Here is a 27,815-nt window from a genome sequence, read left to right on the forward strand (position 1 = left end):
AATTACACTCAAGACAAAGTGATTTCATAACTGAAGGCTTTAATCTACTGGAACCTTTTCCCCAGCAGCTTCGATACAGAAAGTGAAGGCTGCTGGGATGGCACCATCTCTTATACCCCGCCGTCAGGGCGGAGCTACATGATACAGCCAATGGTAGACTCCTGGGTCTAACCAATGGTCATCAGCCTCTCAGGTCCCGCAATACCTGGTACTACCACATTCACCCCCTGTTAAAAAAGAGCCCGGCGGGGGTGGTGGCCAGCATTAATAGTCGCCTTTAGCATGGTATGACCAGGTATGGAGGTACCGTGATGTCGAGGATATGTACAAAGTGTTCATAGCGCAGCAATCAGTCGATCGGGTGGCCTGGTCGTCCTTCTGGAGCATCTTGGCTTCGGCGGTGATTCAGACGAGGGTCCCGGCGGTTGCGACTCCGGGAGCGTGGTGTCGGCCTCCCTGGCAGCTTCGTCATTCCTCGATGGAGTAGGGCAGAATGCGGGTCTTGACAAAATGGAAAAAACGAGTGACCCCCGGGTGGCAGAGGTCCTCGTGGAGGGATCGGAGGCGGCACTGCACAAGTGCCACGGGACAGGGCATCAGGAGGCTCGTTTAGCTTCCCTGGACGGTTACAAGATCTCGTAGTTGAAGGTGGAGAGTTCTATCCTCCACCGCAAGATCTTGTCGTTTTTAATCTTGCCCCGCTGTGCGTTATCGAACATGAAGGCAACCGACCGTTGGTCCGTGAGGAGAGTGAATCTCCTGCCGGCCAGGTAATGCCTCCAATGTCTCACAGCTTCAACTATGGCTTGTGCCTCTTTTTCGACCGAGGAATGGCGAATTTCGGAAGCATGGAGAGTACGGGAGAAGAAAGCCACGGGCCTGCCCGCTTGGTTGAGGGTGGCCGCCAGAGCGACGTCGGACGCATCGCACTCGACCTGGGAGGGGAGGGAATGGTCGATGGCGCACATCGTGGCCTTTGCAATGTCTGCTTTGATGCGGCTGAAGGTCTGGCGGGCCTCCGTCGACAGGGGGAAGGTTGAGGACTGGATCAGGGGTTGGGCTTTGTCTGCACAATTAGGGACCCACTGTGCATAATAGCTGAAGAACCCGAGGCAGCGCTTCAGGGCCTTGGGGCAGTGAGGGAGGGGAAACTCCATAAGGGGGCGCATGCGCTCAGGGTCGGGGCCTATGACTCCACTTCGCACTACGTAGCCTAGAATGGCTAGACGGTCGGTGCTAAACACGCATTTATCCTTATTGTATGTCAGATTAAGGATTTTCGCGGTCTGGAGGAATTTGCGGAGGTTGGTGTCGTGGTCCTGCTGGTCATGGCCGCAGATGGTGACGTAATCCAGATACAGGAACGTTGCGCGTAAGCCGTACCGGTCAACCATTTGGTCCATCTCTCGCTGGAAGACCGAGACCCCATTAGTGACACCAAAGGGGACTCTTAAAAATTGATAGAGACGCCCATCTGCTTCGAAGGCAGTGTACTTGCGGTCACTAGTGTGGAGGGGTAGCTGGTGGTAGGCGGACTTGAGGTCCACCGTGGAGAAGACCTTGTATTGTGCGATCCTGTTTACCAGGTCGGCTATACGGGGGAGAGGGTACGCATCCAGCTGCGTAAACCTGTTGATGGTCTGGCTGTAGTCTATGACCATCCTATGCTTCTCCCCGGTCTTTACCACCACTACTTGAGCTCTCCAGGGACTGTTGCTCGCTTCGATGACCCCTTACCCCAGCAGCCTTTGGACCTCTGACCTGATGAAGGTCCGGTCCTGGGCACTGTACCGTCTGCTCCTGGTGGTGACGGGTTTGCAATCCGGGGTGAGGTTCGCAAACAGGGAAGGCGGGTCGACCTTAAGGGTCGCGAGGCCGCAGACAGTAAGGGGAGGTATAGGGCCGCCGAATTTAAAAGTCAGGCTTTGCAAATGGCATTGGAAGTCCAGCCCCAGGAGGGTAGCCGGGCATAGGTGTGGCAGGACGTACAGGTGGAAATTGTTGAATTTCCTGCCTTGGACAGTGAGGTTCGCTAGGCATAACCCCTGTATCTCCACCGAGTGTGACCCGGTGGCCAGGGAGATCCTTTGATTTACAGGGTGGGTTACAAGTGAACAGCGCCTTACCATGTCGGGGTGAACAAAGCTTTCCGTGCTCCCAGAGTCAATCAGGCAAGACATCTCGTGGCCGTTGATGAGGACCATCGTTGTAGCCGTTGCGAGTGTCCGGGGTCGACTTTGGTCCAGTGTCACCGAAGCCAGATGAAGCAATTACGAGTTCTGGTCGGGCAGCGTGGAGTCGGCCGTGCTGGGGGCCTGGGGCCCCATCCAAGATGGCGTCACCCATGGGTCGCACATGGTGTTCGGGGATGAACAAGATGGCGGCGGCGATGGACAAAATGGCGGCGCCCATCCGTCCAGCGTGGAGTCCGGGGGGCAAGATGGCCGTGCCCGTGGGTTGCACGTGGCCCTAGGATATGGGGGTGGCAGTGAGCGCTGGCCGGTCGGGGCCTGAAGGGGGGGTTGCCACGGCAGTCCATAGTCGCTGGAGAACGCGACCACGGCGCGGGCAAGGCAGACCCCCACAAAGTGGCCCTTCTTGCCGCACCCTTTGCAGGCGGCGGTGCGGGCCGGGCAGCACGGGCGGGGATGGTTCGCCTGCCCGCAGTAGAAACAACGGGGCCCGGCGGCGTTAGCGGGCCGTCTCGCCGCGCAGGCCTGCAGGGTCAGGGGGAAGGTCTGAGGGGCTGCTGCCGCGGGGTACCACGCAGCCCAGGGGGCCGCCGCGCGATCGGGTGCAAAGGACTGCGCGTTTTTGGAGGCAACGTCCATGGACCCTGCCAGGGCCCGTGCCTCTCTAAGCCCCAGAGTGTCCCTTTCTAGGAGTCTTCCGCGGATATCGGGGGAGCTCATACCTGCTACGAAAGCATCCCTGATTAAAAGTTCCGTGTGCTCGCTCCCCGAAACTTGCGGGCAGCCACAGTTTTGGCCCAGCACCAGTAGCGCCCGGTAGAAATCTTCCAACATTTCCTTGGGGCTTTGCCGCCTAGTCGCAAGCAGGTGACGAGCATAGACCTGGTTTACAGGGCGGATATAATGTCCTTCTAGCAGGTCGATAGCGGCAGCATAGTTCTCCGCCTCCTCGATAAGGGGGTAGATCCCAGGGCTGACCCGGGAGCGCAGGAGATGCATCTTCTGTCCTTCCATGGGGGTGCCTATGGCTGTGACGAGGTTGCCCTTAAAGCACGCCAGCCAATGTTTAAAAATAGCAGCAGAGTTCTCCGCGTGGGGGCTGAGCTGGAGGCACTCCAGTTTGATTCGGAGATCCACCCTTCCAACTTAAGTTGTAGTAGATTCAATTGATGCACAATCAATTACATTCAAGACGAAGTGATTTCATAACAGAAGGCTTTAATCTACTAGAACCTTTTCCCCAGCAGCTTTGATACAGAAAGTGAAGGCTGCTGGGACAGCACCATCTCTTATACCCCACCTTCAGGGCAGAGCTACATTCTACAGCCAATGGTAGACTCCTGGGTCTAACCAATGGTCATCAGCCTCTCAGGTACTGCAATACCTGGTACTACCACAATGTTCAAAAGGAAACTACGCACACAGTTCATACCTTTGACTCCCCCTTCAACTTCAGAGATCGCCAGGCAACAACATCAGACACAAGTGGCTAGGAGGGAAAACATTCCGAAAGCAGAGTCTTTGTTCTTACGAGAAATTACACCTTAGGCGAGAATGGATTCCAGCGATTGTTATTTGCAAAAATCGGTCCAATTTCATATACTGTGCAAAAAGACGATGAACGGGTTTGGCATTGGCACCCTGGCCAATTATTGGCTGCACATAGTGAGAATACAAATCTGTACCAGATGTTTTCACCGCAGAGTGTATGGCCAGTGACATGCCTGACTTGAGAACTACAACTGCCAAAATTACAGAATCTGTTACGACATAATCATCCACACAACCAGAGACAGTTCCTGAGTTGGTTTCACCAGATTTAACACAAACCAGTGTACAGGAAGGCACTCCTAGTACCCCTAAGAGTCAAGTTCCCGAATGTCATGATCTGCCAAAGCAAGACAGACGTCCACCCAAGAGACTATCTTACCAATGTACATATGCATCCATAACATAATAATGTTAGCTATGGCATAATGTATTGGATCTGTGTTAGTGTTTGATTAAGTAAAAGTGCTGAGACACTAAAGGAGTAAAGAGGGAGAGGTTTTGTGTGTCAGCGTACCAATATTGACTGGTGCAATGCCAGGTGTTATGCAATTATGTAATCAGAGCGTTTTGTGGGGTTTTGTGGAGGGTATTATTGTACCCTGTTTGAGCAGCATCTGTAAATAAACCCCTTACACAACGTTATACAAACTTGACGTGTGCCATCTCTGATTCTTTCTCTTTGCAGCTATAACAAAGAACAACAGCAAACTGCGATCATGTGGCTAACCCTCTCCATTGGGTATTGCAGAGGGGACTGGGCTGTCCAGATCGCATCTTCAGAAGTCCTATGGAAGCCCACACTCCTCTAGGAGTGAGCATGTGGTGCTGGGAGTGGCTTTGTACCTTTCTCGGCTGGAGTCGAAGGTGACGCACTGGAGTCAAGAGCTACTGTTTAAGTGGGTAGCCCTTATCCCCCAGCAATCACCCCTCCAGACGTTCTGGCCGCTTGACGATCCCAGGCACCTGGGAACAATTGAGATTGTAGGAGTCATGGCAACTCCCAGGGAATGACGCACACAGGTGCCGGATGTGCTTTCGATGGTCACACACCAACTGCACGTTGATGGAAGGGAAACCCTTGTGATTGATGAACATCAAGGTTGATGTCAGGGAATCTGTATAGACACATTGGTGCAGATTATTGCACCCTGCACTCTTGGGCACCCAGAGATAGCCGAGAAGGCCGTGAGCCTCTGAGCCTGGCTGTCCTCATCCAGAGCAAAGTTTACATAATGATGGACCTTGCTGTAAGGGGGATAAAAGCAAATTACTTGCGGATGCTGTAATCTATTTCCGAGTCACTGGTCTCATGACTTTGGTCTCGAGACCGCATGGTGTGTCTGTACCGCCGCCTGCTGGTTGGAGGTCACGCACCATCCATCTATGATATAGCCCTTAGGCATATCACCACAACTCTTTGTCGAAGCTGCAGAAATAGGATCAGATTTATACTGTTGTGGGGGGTGGAACAGTAGGCCTGGATAGAGGGTCAGCCATAGGTGGAGATTCAAAGCGAGTTTTGGTAAACACCTTGTCGAACACCACGAGGGAAATGGAAAGCAATGAAGGTGAACAAAGTGAAACTGATGAATGGAAATCCTGTCGGAGAGATGAGCAGGATTTCAATAGGATAGGCTTCCTGGAAAAGATGTGGCAGCGAATTAAAGCAAATTACTGCGGAGTAATTTCTGCATTGTAAAGGGAGGTGACTCCAGCGCAGATTTGAAGGTAATGTTTGTTTTATTGGGTCTGAGTATTTTCAGTGAAAATCCAGCATTTGCCTGTGAACCAGCAGTCTGTGCGACCCAATATCCGATTGTCTCAGATTGAAAAATAATTCTCAGATTGAAAAAAAATTCTCCCTGTCCACAGAACCATGTGGTAGGAGACAAGTAACAGGTCTGGGGACAACAGTAGCCTCTGCTGTGCTGTCCCTTACTTTCAAATACCCCTGAGTGCAGTCTGAGAGTGGAGGCCTGCAGGAACTCAGGGCTGAAATTGGATTGAGGAGCCTCGGGGCCAGACTCTGATGTCAGAGAGAGATTGGGAATGTGCTGAGCTTGGTAAAATGCTGAGTGTTCCAGAGGGGACTAGGGAGGGATGGGGAGGCAAATGGGGGGAAGCAGGGGGATAGGGAGGGAATGGGTAAGGGGAGAAGGGGAATAGGGGAAGGGGAGGGGGAGGAGGATTAATAGGAGAGGGGGAGGAGAGGGATAGGGAGCGGGAAGGGCGGAGGAGGGGGATAGGGAAGGACAGGGCAGGGGAGGGCAGAGGGCAAGAGATAGGGAGGGGAATGTGGGTGGGAGGAGGAGGGGATTAAGGAATGGGGAAGGGGAGGAGGGGGATAGGGAGATGAAATGGGGAGGGGGTAGTTAGGGAATAGCATAGGGGGAGGAGAGTGATAAGGAGGGACATAATCAGGAAATTGGGAAGGGGAATAGGGAGGGTGTAGGGAGGAGGGGTAATAGGAAGAGGGGGATAGGCAGGTGGTGCATAGGAAGGGAATGGGGAGGAGCGAATGGGAAGGAGGGAATGGGGAGAGGGATGGGGAATAATGAGTGCAGAGGGGATAGGGTGGGGTTAGGACAGGGGAATAGGCATGAGGGGATAGGGAGGGAATAGGTTGGAGGGTGATAGGGAGGGAATGGGGAGGTTGGGAGGAGGGATAGGGAGGGGGAGGTGTGGATAGAGCGGGAGGGGGGGGGTAGAGAGGGTGGAGGAAGACGGAGCAGCTTCTGTATTTGCGCCGTCAGTCCCCCGCTCCGATTGGTCACTGTCTCGTCATGTGACAAGGAGCCGTGAATCATGTGATCAGAAGTCGCGAGAGCCCGGATGTTGAGCAGAGAATGGAGGCGGTTTTGGAAACTCAACTGAGGGAAACGTGAGAGAAAGAGAGAGGAGAGGAGAGGAGAGGAGAGGGGGAGAGAGAGAAAAAGAAAGAAAGAAAGAAAAAGAGGAGGGGAGAGATAGAGAGAGGCGAGGGGGAGAGAGAGAGAGAGAGGAGAGGGGGGGGGGAGAGAGAGAGAGGAGAGGGGGGGGGGAGAGAGAGAGAGGAGAGGGGGGGGGAGAGAGAGAGGAGAGGGGGGGGAGAGAGAGAGAGGAGAGGGGGGGGAGAGAGAGAGAGGAGAGGGGGGGGAGAGAGAGAGAGGAGAGGGGGGGGAGAGAGGAGAGGGGGGGGGAGAGAGGAGAGGGGGGGGGAGAGAGAGAGGAGAGGGGGGGGGGAGAGAGAGAGGAGAGGGGGGGGAGAGAGAGAGGAGAGGGGGGGGGAGAGAGAGAGGAGAGGGGGGGAGAGAGAGAGGAGAGGGGGGGGAGAGAGAGAGGAGAGGGGGGGGAGAGAGAGAGAGAGGAGAGGGGGGGGGGAGAGAGAGAGGAGAGGGGGGGGGAGAGAGAGAGAGGAGAGGGGGGGGGAGAGAGGAGAGGGGGGGGGAGAGAGAGAGAGGAGAGGGGGGGGAGAGAGAGAGAGGAGAGGGGGGGGGAGAGAGAGGAGAGGGGGGGGAGAGAGAGAGAGGAGAGGGGGGGGAGAGAGAGGAGAGGGGGGGGGAGAGAGAGAGAGGAGAGGGGGGAGAGAGAGGAGAGGGGGGGAGAGAGAGAGAGGAGAGGGGGGGAGAGAGAGAGAGGAGAGGGGGGGGGAGAGAGAGGAGAGGGGGAGAGAGAGGAGAGGGGGGAGAGAGAGAGAGGAGAGGGGGAGAGAGAGGAGAGGGGGGAGAGAGAGAGAGGAGAGGGGGAGAGAGAGGAGAGGGGGAGAGAGAGGAGAGGGGGAGAGAGAGGAGAGGGGGGGAGAGAGAGAGGAGAGGGGAGAGAGGAGGAGGGGGGGGGAGAGAGAGAGAGGAGAGGGGGAGAGAGAGAGGAGAGGGGGGGAGAGAGGAGGAGGGGGGGAGAGAGGAGGAGGGGGGAGAGAGAGGAGGAGGGGGAGAGAGAGAGGAGAGGGGGGGGAGAGAGAGAGGAGAGGGGGGGAGAGAGAGAGGAGAGGGGGGGGAGAGAGGAGAGGAGAGGGGGGGAGAGAGAGAGCAGGGGGGAGAGAGGAGAGGGGGGGGAGAGAGAGAGGAGAGGGGGGGGAGAGAGAGAGGGCAGGGGGGAGGGGGGGAGGGAGAGAGAGAGGGGGGGGAGGGGGAGAGAGAGGGGGGAGAGAGAGAGGAGAGGGGGGAGGGAGAGAGAGAGGAGAGGGGGGGAGAGAGAGAGAGGAGAGGGGGGGAGAGAGAGAGAGGAGAGGGGGGGAGAGAGAGAGAGGAGAGGGGGGAGAGAGAGGAGAGGGGGAGAGAGAGGAGAGGGGGAGAGAGAGGAGAGGGGGAGAGAGAGGAGAGGGGGGGAGAGAGAGGAGAGGGGGGGAGAGAGAGAGGAGAGGGGAGAGAGGAGGAGGGGGAGAGAGAGAGAGGAGAGGGGGAGAGAGAGAGGAGAGGGGGGAGAGAGGAGGAGGGGGGAGAGAGGAGGTGGGGGGGAGAGAGGAGAGGGGGGGGAGAGAGGAGAGGGGGGGAGAGAGAGAGGAGGGGGAGAGAGAGAGGAGAGGAGGGGGAGAGAGAGAGGAGAGGGGGGGGGAGAGAGAGGAGAGGGGGGGAGAGAGAGTGGAGAGGGGGGGAGAGTGAGTGGGAGGGGGGGGTGAGGTGAGGGTGGGGGGTGGGTGTGAGGAGTGGGGGGGAGGGAGAGAGGAGAGGGGGGAGAGAGAGAGGAGAGGGGGGGAGAGAGAGAGGAGAGGGGGGGAGAGAGGAGGAGAGGGGGGGAGAGAGGAGAGGAGAGGGGGGGGTGGAGAGAGAGAGAGCAGGGGGGAGAGAGGAGAGGGGGGGGGAGAGAGAGAGGAGAGGGGGGGGGGAGTGAGAGAGGAGAGGGGGGGGGGGTGAGAGAGAGGGGAGGGGGGAGGGGGGGGGGGAGAGAGAGAGGGGGGAGGGGGAGAGAGAGGGGAGGGGGAGAGAGAGGGGGGAGGGGGAGAGAGAGGGGGGAGGGGGAGAGAGAGGGGGGAGGGGGTGAGGAGAGGGGGAGGGGGAGAGAGAGAGGGGTGGGGGAGAGTGAGAGGGGGGGGGGAGGAGAGGGGGGGGGAGGGGAGAGAGAGAGAGGGGGGAGGGAGGAGTGTGAGGGGGGTGGGGTGTGTGAGAGAGGGGGGAGGGAGAGAGAGAGAGAGAGGGGGGAGGGAGAGAGAGAGAGGGGGGAGGAGAGAGAGAGAGAGGGGGAGAGAGAGAGAGGGGGGAGGGAGAGAGAGAGAGGGGGAGGGAGAGAGAGAGAGAGAGGGGGAGGGAGAGGGAGAGAGAGAGAGAGAGAGAGGGGGAGGGAGAGAGAGAGAGGGGAGGGAGAGAGAGAGAGGGGGGGAGGGAGGGAGAGAGAGAGAGGGGGGAGGGAGAGAGAGAGAGGGGGGGAGGGAGAGAGAGAGAGGGGGGAGGGAGAGAGAGAGAGGGGGGAGGGAGAGAGAGAGAGGGGGGAGGGAGGGAGGGAGAGGGGGGAGGGAGGGAGGGAGAGGGGGGAGGGAGGGAGGGAGAGGGGGGAGGGAGGGAGGGAGAGAGAGGGAGGGAGGGAGGGAAAGGGGGGGAGGGTGGAATGGGGGAGGGAGATGGGGGAGAGGGGTTGAGGGAGGGAGAGGGAGGGGGGAGTGAGAGAGAGCGGTGGAGAGGGGGCGGGGAGAGGAAAGAGCGTGAGGGGGAAGGAGGGGGGAGAGGAAAGCGTGAGGGGGAGGATGGAGGGAGACCATTGGCGGGGTGGAGAGAGGAAGAAACGGGGGAGTTAACGCTTGGGCTGCTGTTGGTGCAGAAGGAGGGAAGCATTGGGGTTAAAGAGGGGAAATTCGGGGGACATATTCTCTTTGTGTTCCTCCCTCCTCCCACAGTCCTGTCCGTGTCGGTTGTCATTGTTGATCTGTCTCCTTTGTTCCCACAGGATGAAGAATCCTGCCATTATTGGCGTGCTCTGTGCTGATGAACAGGGCCTGAACCTTGGCTGTGAGTATTCTGCTGTGACCAGTTGCTGCCGTCACAATGATTGTGTGAACCGCGTAGCGTCGGCCCCAGAATTACGTCTTTCCCCCTCCCAAACCTGATCTGCCAGCCACAGATGCATCCAAAGTGCTGTCCTCACATTGACGACATCCTCCATTGTGTTGTGTGGTACCACCACCATGCTGGAAGGGATAGACTTTGCACAGATCTATTAACTCATTAACATCAAGGCATTGAGGGACATCCGCAGCAGCAGAATTGTACTCAACCACAATCTCACCTCGTGGGAGGTTATGCCAGGAGCAACACCTAAAGATGAGGTGTTAAACTGGTGAAGCTGCAATACGGGGCTGCTTGTGTGCCAAACAGCAGAAGCAGCAAGTAATAGACAGGGCTAAGTGATCCCACAGCCAACGGATCATGAATGGTGAGGATGAGTCTTCACAAATATCCCCATCCCCAATAATGTGGGAGTACTCAGTGCCATAGATCAGTCCAAAGATGTGTAGGGTGGATGGATTGGCCATGATCAGTGCATGGGGTTGCGAGGCTAGGGTAGGGGAGTGGGCCTGGGTGGACTGCTCTTTCAGAGAGTTGGTGCAGAGTTGATGCACTGCAGGGAATTTATGGATAAGACTGAAACATTCGCAACAATTTTGACCATCGTGGCTTCCTCCGGAGGAGCCCAGCATCACAGATGCCAGTCCTCAGGCACTTTGATTCACTCTACATGATATTGAGAAACAGCTGTAAGCACTGGATACGACAAAGGCTGAGTCCTAACAATATTCCGACAATAGAATTGAAGACTTGTACTCCAGAACTTTCTCCTCCCCTAGCCAAGCTGTTCCAGTACAGCTACAACACTGGCATCTATCTGACAGTGCGGAAAATTGCCCAAATGTGTTATGTACATAAAAAGGACAAATTCAGCCTGGCCAATTAAACATAAGAGCTGAATGAAAGAGGTGAGAATGACTGTCCTTGACATCAAGGCAGCATTAGACCGAGTGTGGCATCAAGGAGCCCTTGCAAAACTGGAGTCTATGGAACTCAGGAGGAAATCGCTATGTTGGTTGGGAGTCCTGGGAGCAAAGGAGGATGGTTGTGGTGGGTGGAGGTCAATCACCTCAGTTCCAAAACATTACTGCAGGAATTCCTCGGTGGCGTCTTCAGCTGCTTCAGCAATGATCTTCCTTCCATCATAATGTCAAAAGTGGGGATGTTCGCTAATGTTCAGCACCATTCATGACGCCTCATACTGAAGCAGTCCATGTCCATATGCAGCAAGACCTGGACAATAACCAGGTTTAGGCTGACAAGTGGCAAGTTACATTCGCACCACACAAGTGCCAAGCAATGACCATCTCCAACATGAGAGAATCCAACCATCTCCCTTTGACATTCAATGCCATTACCATTGCCAAAAACCCCACTGTCAACACTTTGGGGTGTTACCATTGATCAAAAACTAGGGCGCAATTCTCCCATCGGGAGACTAAGTCCCGACGCCGGAGTGAAAATCGGAGTGTTTCACTCCGGCATTGGAGGCCATTCCAGCCGGGACGGCGTTGCGGGACTCACAAGGCGCCCGGGCGATTCTCCCACCTGGTGGGGGGGGGGGGGGGGGAGAATTCCGCCCCTGAACTGGACTAGCCATATAAAAACTGTGGCTACACGAGCATGTCCGAGACTAGGAATCCTGCTCTAAGTATCTCACCTGACTTCCCAAAGGCTGTGCACCGTCTGCAAGACACAAATCAGGAGTTAATGGAATATCCGGCACTTGCCTGGATGAGTGCAGCTCCAACAACACTCAACACCATCCAGGATAAAACAGTCTGCTTGATCAACACTCCATCCACCAACTTAAACATTCAATCCCTCCACCACCGATGCACAATAACAGCAGCGTGTACCATTTCCCAAATGCAGTCCAGAAACTCACCAGGGTTCTTTAGGCAGCACCTTCCATATCCACAGCTGCTACCATATTGAAGGAAAAAGGCAGCAGACACATAGGAACACCAACACCTGGAGGTTCCCCTCCAAGGCACTCACCATCCTGACTTGGAAATATATCGCCATTCCTTTACTGTCGCTGGGTCAAAATCTTGAAACTCCATCGCTAACAACACTGGGTGTACCTACACCTCAGGACTGCCGCAGCTCAAGAAGGCAGCTCACCAGCACCTTCTGAAGGGCAATAAACACTCAAATAGCCAGTGACATCCACATCCTGTAAATTAATTTTAAAACGTTAAGTGGGAATGCAGGACGCAAAGATATAGATGTGTTACGTGAGTGGGCGTCAAGTTGACACATGGAGTGTAATGTGGGGAAGGGGGAGGTATTCACTTTGGTAGTAATAAAAATGTTTTTTTTGGAGGCATAATAAATGCTGATGTTCAGAAGGACAGGACCCGTTAAGGAACAAAGTTAGCATACAAGTATTGTGCCTTGTTGGCCTTCAGAGCAAGGGGAATTGGAGCATCCAACACAAGAATAGAAGTTTTAGGAGCGAGAGTAGTCCATAGAATCCCTACAGTGCAGAAGGTGGCCATTCGGCCCATTGAGCCTGCACCTGCCCTCCAAAAGAGCAGCCTATCTAGGCCTACTCCCCTGCCATATCCCCTCATTCTAGTCCCTCCCACAGGGTGAAACATCCTCTCAGCATCCACTCTGTCAAGCCCCCTCAGGATCTTGTATGTTTCAATGAGATCATCTCTCATTCTTCTGAACTCCAATGTACATAGGCCCAGCCTGCCCAACCTTTCCTCATAAGGTAACATCCCAGGAATCGGTCAAGTGAACCTTCCCTGAACTGCTTCTAAAGCAATCCTACCTTAAGACCAAAACTGTACAATATTCCAGATACCATCTAACTAAGACCTTGTACCTGCAAGAAAACACCCCTACATATTCCATTCCCCTTGCAAGAAGCACCAACATTACATTTGCTGTATCTGCAAACTAACCTCTTGTGATTCATGCACTAGGACACCCTGATCCCTCTGTACCTCAGAGCTGTGCAATCCCTCACCATTTAAATAATTTGCTGCTTTTCTCTTTTACATGCCAGCGTGGACAAGTTCATATTTTCCAACATTATATAACATCTGCCAAATTTCTGCCCACTTGCTTAACCTGTCGAAATCCCATCATATACTCTATATCCTCATCACATTCTGACCAACTTTCTTATCAACAAATGCAGCAGCCCTACATATTCAGTCCCGTCATCCAAGTCATTAATATAGATCGTAAATTACGGAGTCCCCACCACCCACCTGTGTGGCACTCGGCTTGTGACAGTTTGTGAACCTGAAAGTGACCCTCTTATCCCTACTCTCTGCTTCCGAATGGCTAACCAGTGCTCTGCGTTAATATCTTAGCCCTACCCCAAGAGCTCCTATTTTGTGCGGTAACGTTTGATGTGGTTTCCTATCGAATGCCTTTTGGAAATCTGAGTCTATCACACCAACAGGTTCCCCTTTATCCACCTTCTTATTCCTCAATGAACTCTTTCACGATTTTCCTTTCACAAAACCATGTTGACGGTGCCTGATTATGGTGTGATTTTCTAAACGTCCTTCTGTTGCCACCCCAATAATGAAGTCTAGCATTTTCCCAATGATAGACTTTAGACTTAACTAGCCTATAGTTTCCTGCTTTTTGGGTCTCCCCTGCCCCCCCCTTGAATTTGCGATTTTCCTTCCAGAATCTACGGAATTTTGAAAGATTCTAACCCATGGATCTACTCTCTCTGCAGCCACTTATTTTAAGACCATAGGACACAGGCCATCAGGTCCAGGGGACATGTCAGCTTTTAGTCAGAGTAGTTTTCTCAGTACCTTTTCCTGAGTGATTGTTTTAAGTTCCTTTCTTTTATCTATCAATTTTCAAGTATTCGTGGTTTTTTTGTGTCCTCATTGAGAAAACACAAAAAGGCTTCTGTCATTTTCTTGTTTCCTATTATTAGTTCCCCAGCCTCGCCCTCTAAGGGACCAATGCTCACTTTACTTTTTCGGTTTATCAATAATTGTGGAGAAAAGGAGTAACAGAGTGATGAAAATAGGAAAGTCTTGCTACAGTTGTACAGGACTTTAGTGAGAACATGTCTGGAATACTTCAGGCAGTTTCGGTTCTCCATATTTAAGAAAGGATAAACTTGCATTGGGGGCAGTGCAGTGAGGGTTCACTAGATTGGTTCCTGGAATGAGAAGGTTGTCAAGGCCGTGTCGCCATCCCATTGTCGTCCTTAATGGCCCCTTTGGAAAGAGAGCCGGCCATCTTTACACAGTCTGGGCCAATATCTGACTCCGTTCCTACAGCAATGCAGTTGAATCTTAAATGCCTCCATAGATGTTTACACCATTGAAAGAGGCCATTCGGCCCATCGTGCCCACGCTGGTCAACAAAGATCTGACTATATTAATCCCATTTTGCAGCACTTGGCCCATAGCCCTGGAGATTATGGCAGCACAGGGCTAAATCGCTGGCTTTGAAAGCAGACCAAGGCAGGCCAGCAGCACGGTTCGATTCCCGTAACAGCCTCCCCGAACAGGCGCCGGAATGTGGCGACTAGGGGCTTTTCACAGTAACTTCATTTGAAGCCTATTTGTGACAATAAGCGATTTTCATTTCATTTCATAAGTGATTATCTAAAACAAACTCTTATGAGAGTTTCTGACTCAACCATCCTTTCAGGCAGAGTTCCAGACTCCCACCACCCCTTGAATGAGGAAGTTTCTCCTCTTAGCCTTCTACTTCTTAACCTTAAATCTTGCCCCCCTGGTTATTGACCCCTCTACTAATGGAAAAAGTGCCTTCCTGGTCCACCCTCTCATGTCCCACATAATCTTCTACACCTCTATCAGGTCCCCTCTTATTCTTTGCTTCTCCAAGGAAAACAGCCCCAGCCTATTCAACCTTTCCTCATAGCTCAGACCCCCCCAACTCCCTTTGATTTTCAGTACTTTCCAGGATCCCACCATTCACGGTGTAATCGTGCCTTGTTAGCCCACCTCAAGTGCATTACCTTGCATGTTTCCAGGTCGAATTCCACTTTCCACTGCTCCACCCACCTGACCAGTCCATTGATATCCTCCTGCAGTCTGCGACTATCTTCCTCACTGTTTACCACCCCACCATTATCCATGTCATCCACAAACTTTTTGATCATAAGTCCAAATCATTAATGTCCACCACAAATAGAAGGGGCCCAGCTCCTCAGTGGGAAAAAACTTCTCTCAAGCCTCCCCCTGCTTCCTGCCCCTCAGCCAATTTTGGATCCATTGTGGAATTTTGCCTTGGATCCCATTAGCTCTTAATTTCTCGACCAGTCTATCATGAGGGACCTTATCAAACAGCTTGCTCATATCCATATCGACCACATCAATTGCATTGCCCTCAACAACCCCCCCCCCCCCCAGTTACTACCTCAAAAGATTCAATGGGTGGCATTGCTGCTCGAGAGAGGAAGATCAACGGCAGGGCTATAGTGATGGGGGATTCAATCGCAAGGGGAACAGACTGGTGCTTTTGCAGCTGCAAAAGAGACTCCAGGGTGGTGTATTGCCTCCCGAGTGCCAGGGTCAAGGATGTCTCGAAGCAGATACAGGGAATTCTGAAGGGAGGGTGAACAGCTAGTGGTCGTGGTGCATATCGGGAGCAAGGATATATGTGAGAAAAATGGATGGGATCTTACAAGCAGAATGTAAGGAGTTAGCGCACAAATTTAAAAAGTACAACTGAAAGGTAGTAATCTCAGGATTACCACCAGCACCATAAGGCAGATGAATTAACAGCGCAAATAGATATAAATGGCTATGACAAAAGTGCAGTTACAGAGACATGGCTGCGGCTTTACCAAGCATGGAAGTGAATATCCAGGGGTATTTATTATTTGAGAAGGTGGGGTAGCATTGGAAAGGTGAAAATCGATGTATGAGGAAAGTTGTTGCTTGGGAAAATATTAATGTGAATCTGTTTGGGTGTAGATGAGAAACACCAAGGGGCAGAAATCATTTTTGGTGGTTGTCCAAAGGCCCACAAATAGTAGTGGAGATGTGAGGGAAGCTATTAAAAAAGAAGTCAGATGCATGCAATAAGGGTACAACTATAATCATGGGTGACTGTAATTTACATATAGATTGAGCAAACCAGACTAGCAATGGCAGAGTGGAGTTGTTGTTCCTGGAGAGCGTACGTAATGCTTTTTAAACCAATACACAGGAGCCAACCTGAGAACAGGCTATTCGGAACTGGATACTGTGCAATGAGAAAGGATGAATAAACGAGTGTTGTGCTTGGGAAAGAGCGACCATAATATGTTAGAATTCTTCATTACTTGGAGAGTGAAGTATTCTAATCTGAAACTACTTTCTTGAATCTAAATGAAGGGAACTGAGGGTATGAGGTGCGAATTGGCAATGATGGACAGAGGAACATTACTAAGAGGGTTGATGGTGGATAGGCAATGCTTCCTATTTAAAGAATGCGTGCATGAATTCCAGCAATTATTCACTCCTGTCTGGCGCAAAAGTAAAGGAAAGGGCTTACAAAAGTAATTTGGGATAATAAATCCAAAGAGGAAACAAATGCCAGAAAAAGCAGCAAGCCTGAGGATTGGGAGCATTTTAGAATTCAGCAAAAGTGCAAAAAATTTGATCAAAAGGTGGAAAATAGAATATGAAAATAAAACTGCAGGGAACATAGAAACTGACCATAAAAGTTTCTATAAATATATGAAGAGAAAATTATTAGTAAAGAAAAATGTAGGTCAGATGCCAGGGAAATTATAATGGGGGACAAAGAAATGGCAGAAGAATTGAACACATGCTTTGGTTCGGTTTTCACAAAAGAGGACACAGTTAACCTCCCAGAAATGTCAGAGAACTAAGGGTTTAGTGAGAAGGTGGAATTGAAGGAAATCAGTATTAAATGGTGCTGGGGAAATTAATGGGGTTAAAGGCTGGCAAATCACCAGAGCCTGATAATCTACATCCCAGAGTATTTAATGAAGTGGCCCTGGAAATATTGGATACATTGGCCATCTTCCAAAATTGTACAAGCTCTGGACCAATTCCTAAAGATTGGAGGGTGGCAAATGTAAAAAGGGTGGGACATCAGAAGGGGGTCGGGGGGGGTTGCTGGAGACTATTCTTCTAATCTGCTGGAGTTTTTAGAAGATGTCAGCAGTCAGATAGATGAGGGAGAACCAGTTGATGTGGTGTATTTGGACTTTCAGAAGGCTTTTGATAAGGTCCCTCATAAGAGGTTAGTGGGCAAAATTAAAGCACATGGCATAGGGGGTAATATATTGGAAAGGATCAAGAATTGGTTGATAGACGGGAATAAATGGGTCATTTTTAGAGTGGCAGGCAGTACCTAGTGAGATAGCGTAAGGAGCAGTGCTTGGGCAGCAGCTGTTCACAATATATAGAAATGACCTGGGTGAGGAAACCAAATGTAACATTACCAAGTTTGTTGACGGCATAAAACTAGGCAGAATTGAGGAAGATTCAAGGTGATTTAGCCAAGTTGAGTGAGTGGGCAAACACATGGCAGATGCAGTATAACCTGGCTATAATATACATAATATAATCTTTATTGTCACAAGTAGACTTGCATTAACACTGCAATGAAGGTACTGTGATCATAGAATTTACAGTGCAGAAGCAGGCCATTCAGCCCATCAAGTCTGCACTGGCCCTTGGAAAGAACACCCTACTTAAGCTCCACGCCTCCCCCTATCCCCTTTATCTCCGTAACCCAGTAACCCCCCCCTAACCTTTTTGGACACTAAGGGCAAGTTATCATGGCCAATCCACCTAACGAGCAAACTTTCAGGGCTTGTGGGAGGAAACAGGAGCACCTGGAGGAAACCCACGCAGACACGGGGAAAACGTGCAGACTCCGCACAGACAGTGACCCAGCGGAGAATCGAACCTGGGACCCTGGCGCTGTGAAGCCACAGTGCTACCGTGCTGCCCAATAATAGGACAATGTTAGCAGTCTTCCTCAGCTGTGGCCTGAGGATTTGAAAATTGCTGCCACCGCCTCTGACATCTCCCCCTTGCCTCCCTCAACAACCTGAGATGCATCTCATTCAGGCCTGCAGATTTATCCACTTTTAAGGCTGCTAAACCTGCTAATACCTCCTCTCTCTTTCTCTACGTTAATTTCCTCTAATACTTCACAGTCCTGCATCCTGATATCTACACCTGGGATGTCTTTTTACATTGTGAAGACCGACATTGAGAACTGTACCCGTATCTTCCTGGTCCCCACACATTACCTACATAGTCCCTAATTGGCACTATTCCCTAGATATTCTCTTGCTCTTTATATGGTTTTTTAAAATCCTTTGGATTTTCCTTCATTCTACCCACCAAAAATCTTTCATGCATCCTCTAAGCTTTCCGAATTTCCTTTTTAAGTTCCCCCCCCACTCTTTTCATACTCCTCGATACTTTGCTGTATTGAGCCCTCCGTATCTGCCATAAGCTTCTCTTTTTTTTTTCATAATCCTGACTTTCATATCCGTTCACATCCAGGGTTCTCTGGTCTTGGCCACCCTTTGTCTTTACGGGAATATATTCGCCCTGCACTCTTATGATCTGACCCATGGCGCCCTCCCACTGCTCTGGCAGTTTTATCTGAAAGTAGCTGCTTCCAGTCCACTTGGGACAAATCGTTTATTATTTTCCTTAAGAACTTTTATTCCTGGCTTTTCCTTTTCCATAACTATCCTAAATCTAGCTGAATTACGGCCACAATCTCCAAAATGTTGATGCGCCTTCCCCCTGCCGGGCTCGTTTGCGAATATTACGCCCATCGCGTTTGCCCCTTTTGGGATTTTTACTTCTACCTATTTGGCCTCATTTGATAATCTTCCCAGGAAATCCCTCCTCATTTCCATAATTGATTCCTTGATCAATATTGCAACCCCCCTCCCCTGTCCCAATCCTTTTATCCTCCTCTCTCGTCTGAATACCCTATAACCAGGAATATTGAGCTGCCAATCCTGCCCATCTTTCAGCCAAGTCTTGGTCATAGCCATTGTAGCATACTCCCACGGTCTTATTTGTGCCCTCAGCTCATCTGTTGTATTCCTTAGGCTCCTGGCATTAAAATATATTCCATTTAGTCAGGCTAGACTCTCTCATTTCTTATCTAGCTGCCTTTCGGTCTCACTTGCTGGCATTTTAACTTCTAATTCCATCTCCGCTTCCCTCCCCTCTGCACGACTTGTCAGGATCCCAGGGATCCCAGCTCCCTGCCAATTTAGTTTAAATCCATCCCAACAGAATCTGCTTTCAGAATTGCCTGAGCAAGTCACTTGGTTAAGGGCAATCAGAGATGGTCAGCGATTGCCACAGGCTGAGAATGAATCATACTGTTGATCACCCAGGCCGCTGGTGCCTGTCTCACAGTCTCTTGATGCAGTCTCCTTCCCTGGCGACTGTACCCTGGATGCCCTGTCACTTGCTAGGATGTGGGCCAGAATGTGGTTTGATGGAAGTGCTAGTCCGTTTTCTTTTAAAGAGGATGTCATGTTCTCTAGGTCGTGGGTCACTGATTGATGAGCACGCTGGCGTGGTGTCTGTTCTCGCACAGCAAGCAGCAAAGCTGACCTCTGACCCGACAGATGTGCCAGTAATTTGCCTGGAGTCAGACAGCGGGTGAGCATTTAAACTGTTGTCTTTGGGGATTTGTGCTGGGTTCCTTACTGTCACTGGTTTCTGAAGCAACTGAATCTTGCCCCCCCCCCCCCCCCCCCCCCCCCCCCCGCCCCCCGAGAGCCTAGCTGTGCTTTGTCCCTTACAACTGGTGTGCCTGCAGCATGTTGCCCCATTGTTCTGAACCACGCTGATGTTAAAAGCTGGGCTATCCCATTACCCAGAAGGGTAACTTGGACCACCGGTTCGTAGCGGTGTATTTGTTTTGGTATAATGTGAGGAACGATGTACAACCCAGTGAGGAACAGTCCAGTCTTGGTATGAACAATTAATAAAGAATATTTATTAACTTAAAAGAAAGACAAAAACACACAACAAGAAGGACTATAATACATCAAGATTGTAATACACCATGACACTTTGTACTGATGACTATACGCACACACTTTTACATGAAACTATCCCTTGGCCCCCAAACCCAAGTTACCTGAACTCGGAGACACCCCTTTTCCCCAAACAACATCCTGTATTTAAGTAACTATGAGCTAAATCCAGCCAATAATTACCACACACCCAGGTTTTTAAAAAAAATATTTTAATTCAAATTTTTACATATTTTCAACAAAACCCCCCCTTACAGAAAAAAGAAAAACAAAGAACACATAAATAAACCTCTTACAACTACATCACAAATTCCCCCAATATACAACCCTCCCATTAAGCAATAATAAACACAGTAGTAAACACAAAGTACACTCGACCCCTGGGTTGCTGCTGCTGCTGACCACCTCCTAACGCTCCACGAGAAAGTCTAGGAACGGTTGCCACCGTCTGAAGAACCCTTGCACAGACCCGCTCAAGGCAAATTTTACCCCCTCCAATTTAATGATTCCTGCCATGTTGCTGACCCAGGCTTCCACGCTTGGGGGCCTCGCATCTTTCCATTGTAGCAAAATCCTCCGCCGGGCTACCAGGGACGCAAAGACCAGAATACCGGCCACCTTCGCCTCCTGCACTCCCGGCTCATGCGATACGCCAAATAGTGCTAACTCCTAGCTCGGCTTAACCCGGGTGTTCACCACCTTAGACACCGTCCTCGCAACGCCCCTCCAAAACCCATCCAGCGCTGGGCACACCCAGAACATATGGGTGTGATTTGCTGGGCTCCCCGAGTACCTCACACACCTGTCTTCCACCCCAAAGAACCTGCTCAGCCTCGCCCCTGTCATATGCGCTCTGTGAAGAACCTTAAATTGTGTCTGGCTAAGCCTGGCGCAAGAAGAGGAAGAATTAACCCTACCCAGGGCATCCGCCCACGTACCCTCGTTTATCTCCTCCCCAAGCTCCTCCTCCCATTTACCCTTTAGCTCCTCCACCGAGGTCTCCTCCTGAATCTCCTGGTAGATCGCCGAGATCGTGCCTTCTCCAACCCACACCCCCGAGAGCACCCTATCCTGGATCCTACGTGCTGGAAACAGCAGGAACTCCCTCAGCTGCCATCTTACAAACGCCCTTACTTGCATGTACCTGAAGACATTTCCGGGGGTAAGCCCAAATTTTTCCTCCGCCGCAAGGCTCGCAAACTCCCATCTATAAACAGGTCCCCCATCCTTCTAATTCCTGCCCTGTGCCAGCTCCGGAACCCTCCATCCATTCTCCCCGGGACGAACCAATGGTTCTCTCGGATCGGGGACCAAACTGAAGCCTCTACCTCACCCCTGTGGCGTCTCCACTGCCTCCAAATTTTCAAAGTCGCCGCCACCACCGGACTCGTGGTGTACCTAGTCGGCGGGAGCGGCAGCGGTGCTGTCACCAGCGCTCTCAGACTCGTGCCCACATAGGACGCCATCTCCAGCCTCTTCCACGCCGCCCCCTCCCCCTCCATTACCCACTTGCGTATCATCGCCACAATGGCAGCCCAGTTGTACCCACACAGATTAGGCAACGCTAACCCTCCTCTGTCCCTACTCTGTTCCAGAAACACCCTTCTCACCCTTGGGGTCTTTTTCGCCCACACAAATCCCATGATGCTCCTGCTGACCCGCTTAAAAAAGGCCTTGGGGATCAGGATGGGAAGGCACTGGAATACAAAAAGGAACCTCAGGAGCACCGACTGCACCCTACCCACCAGGGAGAGTGGCAGCATATCCCACCTTTTAAATTATCCTCCCCCATCTGCTCCACGAGTCGCATCCAGTTGAGCTTGTGTAGGGCCCCCCAGCTCCTGGCCACCTGGATCCCCAGGTACTGAAAACACCTTTCCGCCCTCTTCAATGGAAGCTTGTCTATCCCCCTTCCCTAGTCCCCTGGGTGTACCACGAAGAGCTCACTCTTCCCCACGTTGAGCTTATACCCGGAAAAGTCCCCAAACTGTCCTAGTGGAGATTAGCTGTCCCCTAATCACCGCTTTCAGCGCCTCCCAGACCACCCCCTCCTGCACCTCCCCATTATCGTTAGCCTCTAGATAGCTTTCAATGCACCCCCGGATCCGCCCGCTCACCACCTCATCCGCCAGCAAGCCCACATCCAGGCGCCACAGCGGGCGCTGGTCCCTCTCCTCCCTTAGCTCCAGCTCCACCCAATGCGGGGCACGGTCTGAGAGGGCTATGGCCGAATATTCCGTGTCCTCCACCCTCCGGATTAATGCCCTGCTCATAACGAAGAAGTCTATCCGGGAGTAGGCTTTATGGACGTGGGAAAAAAAGAAAATTCCCTGGCCCCCGGCCTGACAAACTTCCATGGGTCCACTCTTCCTATCTGGTCCATAAACCCCCTCAGCACCTTGGCCGCTGCCGGCCTCTTACCCGTCCTGGACCTGGAGCGGTCCAATGCTGGATCCAGTACCGTGTTAAAGTCCCCCCCATTATCAAGCTCCCTGCCTCCGGGTCCGGAATCCAGCCCAACATGCGCCCCATAAATCCGGCATCATCCCAATTCGGGGCATATACATTCACTAATGCCACCCGCACCCCCTGCAGCTTACCACTCGCCATCACATACCTACCTCCATTGTCTGCCACGATGTTCAGCACCTCAAACGACACCCGCTTCCCCACCAAAATCGCCACCACTCGAGACTTTGCGTCCAACCCCGGGTGGAAAACCTTCCCTACCCACCCCTTTCTCAGCCTAACCTGGTCTGCCACCCTCAAATGCGTCTCCTGGAGCATAACCACATCTGCCTTCAGTCCCTTCAGGTGCGCGAACACACTGGCCCTCTTGACCGGCCCGTTCAAGCCTCTCACATTCCAAGTTATCAGGGCTGCCCCCCCCTGCCGATTAGCCATCCCCTTTTCTAGGCCAGCCACTTGCCCGTGCCTCCCACACTCTCCATTCCCCCCCAGCGGCAGACCCCCCACCCCGACTCTCGAGCTCCAGCTCCCCTTTGGCCAATGCAGCAGCAACCCAATCCCCCCCCCCCCCCCAGCTAGTTCCCCCCCCTAGCTGCGTTGCTCCCCCCATAGCACTCCCGTAAGTCAGCTGACTCCTGCTGACCCCGGCCACTCCATCAACCCCCCAGTGTGGTAGTCTCTCCTCTTCCCCCCCCCCCCCCCCCCCCCCCCCCCGTCCATCAGCGGGCGCTCCTCCCAACACCGCCCTTCCCCCACGCCCCCTTCCCTCGCGCGGGAAAAAGCCTGCGCTTTCCATCAAACCGGCCCCGCTCTCTCTGGCGCAGCTCCCTTTTGCGGCCTAATCCCAGCTCCCCCACCTTGGGCCTCCCGTCACCCCCCCCCCCCCCCCCCCCCCCCGCGCCCCAACGGGGCCCAGTCTTTCCAACCACTGACGCCCACACTCTCACAAAACTCCCACTTCGAACCATTTCACCCTACCCCACCCAGCACCCAAGGAAACAGTACAGAACAGAGCAGAACATCCCCCAAAGCACAGTAACCCCCCCGCGATATCCCCTCACAACTGACCCTCAGTCCGTGTCCGACTTTTCGGCCTGGATAAAGGTCCACGCCTCCTCCAGTGTCTCAAAGTAATGGTGCCGGTCCTTAAATGTGACCCACAGTCGCGCAGGCTGCAGCATCCCAAATTTCACCCCCTTCCGATGCAGAACCGCCTTAGCCCGATTGTACCCGGCCCTCTTCTTGGCCACCTCCGCACTCCAGTCCTGATATATACGGACCTCTGCATTCTCCCACCTGCGATCCGCTCCTTTTTTGCCCATCTTAGGACACACTCCCTGTCCACCAAGCGGTGGAACCGCACCAATACCGCCTGCAACGGCTCGTTAGACTTGGGGCTCCTCGCCAGGATTCGGTGGGCCCCATCCAGCTCCAGGGGCCTCGGGAAGGCACCCGCGCCCATCAACGTGTTCAGCATGGCGACCACGTATGCTCCAGCATCCAACCACTCCACTCCCTCCGGGAGACCCCGAATCCGCAGGTTCTCCTCGACCGATTCTCCATGTCCTCGAACTTCTGCCATTTCTTATGCAGCGCCTCCACCTTCACCGCCAGGCCCAATATCTCATCCTCATTCACCGAGGCCTTCAGCCACACCTCCCGTATCGCCGCCCCTTGGCCTTCTGGGTCTCGATCAGCTTGTCGATCGAAGCCTTCATCGGCTCCAGCAGCTCTGCTTTCAATTCCGTGAAGCAGCGCTTGAGAAACTCCTGCTGCTCTTGCGCCCACGCTGCCTGGTCTCCACCCGCCGCCATCTGGTTTTTCTCCCTCGCACTTTTCGCTGCACCAGAACCACTTTTTTCACCGCTCCACTCCTTGTCCAATCCATACAGTGCCGGGGAAATTATACTGTCACCTTTCCCACACTGGGAACCGTCGAACAAATGCCACTGGGGCACCTAAAAAGAGCCGAAAAGTCCATTTCTGGCGGGAGCTGCCAAACGTGCGACTTAGCTCAGCAGAGCCGCAACCGGAAGTACCACACACCCAGGTTAAGGGGGCCACTTCTGGAAATGAATGCAGAAAATGGCTGCTTCATTCGGGAGACAATACAGCAACTACTGCAGGTCTGATGTTAGCTGTGTCTCTCCCCCTTAGTGTTCTACAGTAATGCTACTTCTTTTCCTTTGATATTCACCCTATGGATTTGGCTTTTGGCAGATATGTGTCTATTTCCTGATCACTTCACTTTGAAATTACCACCTCTATAATCCCATTGTTTTCTTGAATCACATATGTAAAACTTGTTTTTCACTATGGGTGAGTTTGCATCTCATCATTTCTCTAGATGTCAATACCTCCAATCAACACCCTGTTTTACTTTGGGGGGGTTTTCAATCTTAACTTCCCCCAATTTTTAACGCCATGCAATATGCCATTCCCCAGGAGCAAGGCTCAGGTGGTGGGCTAGTAGGCAGGATGGGAATATGCATCCAATGCTGAGTGTGTTACAGAGGGAGCAGTGCTCACTTTCCTGTGCCCTCCCTGGTGTTTCTCTATAGGAAGCCTGACCAATTGCTGCCCTGTGACCTTGGTCAATGGTTATTGTCCTGAAATGCTGGACTCTTCATGTTGCAGTCAAGCTCAGGCCCATAGTGAATAGTTGGCCGAATAAAGGGCCCTGCATCAGATTGCCTCCTCCCTTCTTCCCTACCACCTGTGTTCCTCCTCCACCATGGTTTGGTCCACATGAATTGAATCCGATCCACATTTAGACATGGACAAGATTAAGGACAGGCTGGGAGCACGGGTGACGGGTGTTGTAAGGATTCAATCCACGTTCGAGTTATGTTTGTGGAATAGGGAGAGCTTCAGTTGGTGCCTGATCTAAGAGCGTTGAGCGCTGAGCCTTGGGACCCAAGGAAGAGATTACAGGGCCTGACTGTGGGTTGATAAAGTCAGGCTGGTTGACCCAAGATCAGAGTCACAGGGCTGGTCCCGAGGGTTGCAATTGTTCGACTGGGCTCGGCTACCATGTGGCTTCTTCAGGTGGTGCCGTCCCTGTGCCCCAGAGAGACCTGGAGCTTTGCTTCTGTGCACTGCCTGTTACTTCCTGGATTGGAGAATCCTATCCTAAGTGGGCATTCAGGAGAAAGGAGTTGAAAGCTCTCTTTAAAAGATTTATCTGTAATGGCATCCCATGTGGTGTAAAATGTTTTATAATGAGCCTTGAAAGGGGAGAGAATAAAACAAAATCAGGAATGAGAGATTTTTGATGGGGTTGTGGTGAGAAAGAGGAAGTTGGGCCTCAAGGGCAAGAACGTGGTGAATGGATGGGTAGAGTAGGAAGAGTGATCGGTGATTCTGATACCAAGAAGAAAATAAGAGCTTGAGTTTCGCTAATGTCTTTTATAATCCTGGGGATAGGGCGGCATGTGGTGCAGTGGATAGCACTGGGACTGCGGCGCTGAGGACCCGGGTTCGAATCCCAGCCCTGGGTCACTGTCCGTGTGGAGTTTGCACACTCTCCCCATGTCTGCGTGGGTTTCACCTCCACAACCCAAAGATGTGCAGGTTAGGTGGATTGGCCACGCTAAATTGCCCCTTAATTGGCAAAAAAAATAATTGGGTACTCTTTATATATTTTTAAAAAAATTTTTAAATAATCCTGGGGATGTCTCAAGATGCTTTGCAGCCGGGCAGCACGGTGGTGCAGTGGGTTAGCACTGTTGTCTCACGGCGCCTTAATTGGAAAAAATGAATTGGGTACTCTAAATTTTTATTTTTAAAAAAAAAATTTCATGCTTTGCAGCCAACCTGCACAGCAAGATCCCACATGCAGATCTGCAATCTTTTTCTGTGACGTTGATTAAGGGGTGAATATTCGCCAGGGCATCCTGGAGATCTCTCCGACTCATCGCATTTACATTGACCTATGAGGGCAAATGAGACCTCAATTCGTCCTCTGAAAACTGAGGTATCTGACAGTGCAACACTGCCACAGAAGTGCAATGGGAGCATCAGCATGCATTATGGGCTTGAGTCTCTCGAGTGACTAGACTGATGTGTAGGATGCTGAATGTCTGTGAGACGTGAGGGTGTGAGGTACGGGTGACAATCTGAGACAGGAGACCACCATGTGGGTAAAGCTCCTTTTCAATAATGGCTAATTCTGTCGTATTACCCTCTCTGCAGGAATATCATGATCCAGAAGCATGGAGGCATCACCATTGCGGTGCATAAGATGACAGTCTAACGGATGTTGAGGAGCCGAGCTGTGATTTGCGACACACTGTTATTAATGTTGGCCACTGCTGGGGGTGTTTCAGGCCTTCAAAAGGCAGCTTCTGGACATGTTCAATGTCTGAGGCATTGACATTTTGGGGCTGGGCGAGAAAGTAAAACTATTTTATTTGTATATGTGTGAAATTAAGCACAAACTGAATTAGCAAAAGTGAGGACTTCTCAGTATCTTCCCATTCCTCACTCACTCCCAACTGTGATTTTCCCTGCCTGCCTTGAAGTAACATTAACAAGGCTGGAGTGAATTTAGATTCCAGATGCACCAACCTCTGTCTAAAGTGGATTTAGACTGGATTAATTAGGACTGGTGTGGAAATGGGGACAGGAATGTGTAGCGAGAGAACGACATTCCGTATAGTATCAGAAAAATCCCAAGGAGCAATGTGGTGTTTGAGTTGCTGGGTTCATCTCATCTCCTATTACCCTTGAGGGCGAGCGATATGGAATCTCCACTCTTGCAGTTATTGTCTCACTCTTTTGAAGGTATCACGTCTGTTCCACTGCCTGAACCTATCCTCTTCTACCTGTGAATCATGGTAGTTTTCTTCAGGCATTTATTTGTGCGGAGGCCAAGTTCTCGAGAATTTTAGGGGGGGGGCTGTCGATGGTTAATCTCCAGACTGATGGAGCTTCAGAGATCCTTGATAATGAGTGAAATGTAAAAATGAATGTTTCTCCTTGCTCTTCTTATGTTGTTAACTTTATTAAAAGGTTGGAGAATTTCTCTTGTGCTGTAGTTCCAAGTTGTCACCTTTTTTAATGGAATGCGATATGAATTTGCTTTGAACATTTCACATTTCAAAACAACAGAATAGACTGTTGACACTAGGATTGTGTGGGGGAACTTGGCTAGTGTTTAAGTTCACTATTACAACCCCCTGGGCTAGTACGCGGTCAATTCCAGCTACACTTGACCCAGAGACTCAACACAATTGAATTAACCAATAATTCTTAGAAAAATACCCAAAGTCTCTGGCCCTTAGCGACCCAATAATTACAGGCATCAGGTTTGTAAATTTAAATACAATTGCTTTTTATTTATAACAGGAACTATAATGAAATGTGCAGTAAATGTAACTGGTTACAATCATTGAATTCTTAATCCCCCACATTAACGTGCCCTCACCCTCCTATATATTATAAATAATAAATAAAAGGAAAAAGAGTGTTTCAGATGGTTATCTTTAAGTACACCTTCCTTCAAAGTAAGCTTTCTGATCCAGTCTCTGTTTGCAGCCTGTAATGGTTTTCGCTGTAGGTCTCTGCAATTTTAGAAATACAGCAAGTCAGTTTTTCTGGAAAGGGTGAGAAGAACAG

General features: G+C 51.5%; 1 protein-coding gene across 1 annotated transcript; it reads left to right on the top strand.

Moving 5' to 3' along the window:
• The first annotated feature begins 6,507 nt into the window (after nt 1-6,507).
• On the top strand, nt 6,508-27,234 carry LOC140393792 (ragulator complex protein LAMTOR5-like). Its single transcript, XM_072480229.1, has 4 exons — nt 6,508-6,624; nt 9,600-9,661; nt 19,230-19,347; nt 26,391-27,234. The coding sequence occupies exons 1-4, from the start codon at nt 6,590-6,592 to the stop codon at nt 26,449-26,451; spliced, it is 276 nt and encodes a 91-aa protein (XP_072336330.1). The 5' UTR covers nt 6,508-6,589; the 3' UTR covers nt 26,452-27,234.
• Nucleotides 27,235-27,815: the final 581 nt, after the last annotated feature.

The sequence above is a fragment of the Scyliorhinus torazame genome, chromosome 17 (assembly GCF_047496885.1).
Source record: "Scyliorhinus torazame isolate Kashiwa2021f chromosome 17, sScyTor2.1, whole genome shotgun sequence".
Classification (NCBI taxonomy): Eukaryota; Metazoa; Chordata; class Chondrichthyes; order Carcharhiniformes; family Scyliorhinidae; genus Scyliorhinus; species Scyliorhinus torazame.

Excerpts from the sequence above, each read along its gene's own strand:
- LOC140393792 (XM_072480229.1), top strand. The coding sequence starts at position 6,590 with ATGGAGGCGGTTTTGGAAACTCAACTGAGGGAAAC. Across the intron at positions 6,625-9,599 it reads GAAACTCAACTGAGGGAAAC|GATGAAGAATCCTGCCATTA; the intron begins GTGAGAGAAAGA and ends TTGTTCCCACAG. Across the intron at positions 9,662-19,229 it reads ACAGGGCCTGAACCTTGGCT|GTCGTGGGTCACTGATTGAT; the intron begins GTGAGTATTCTG and ends CATGTTCTCTAG.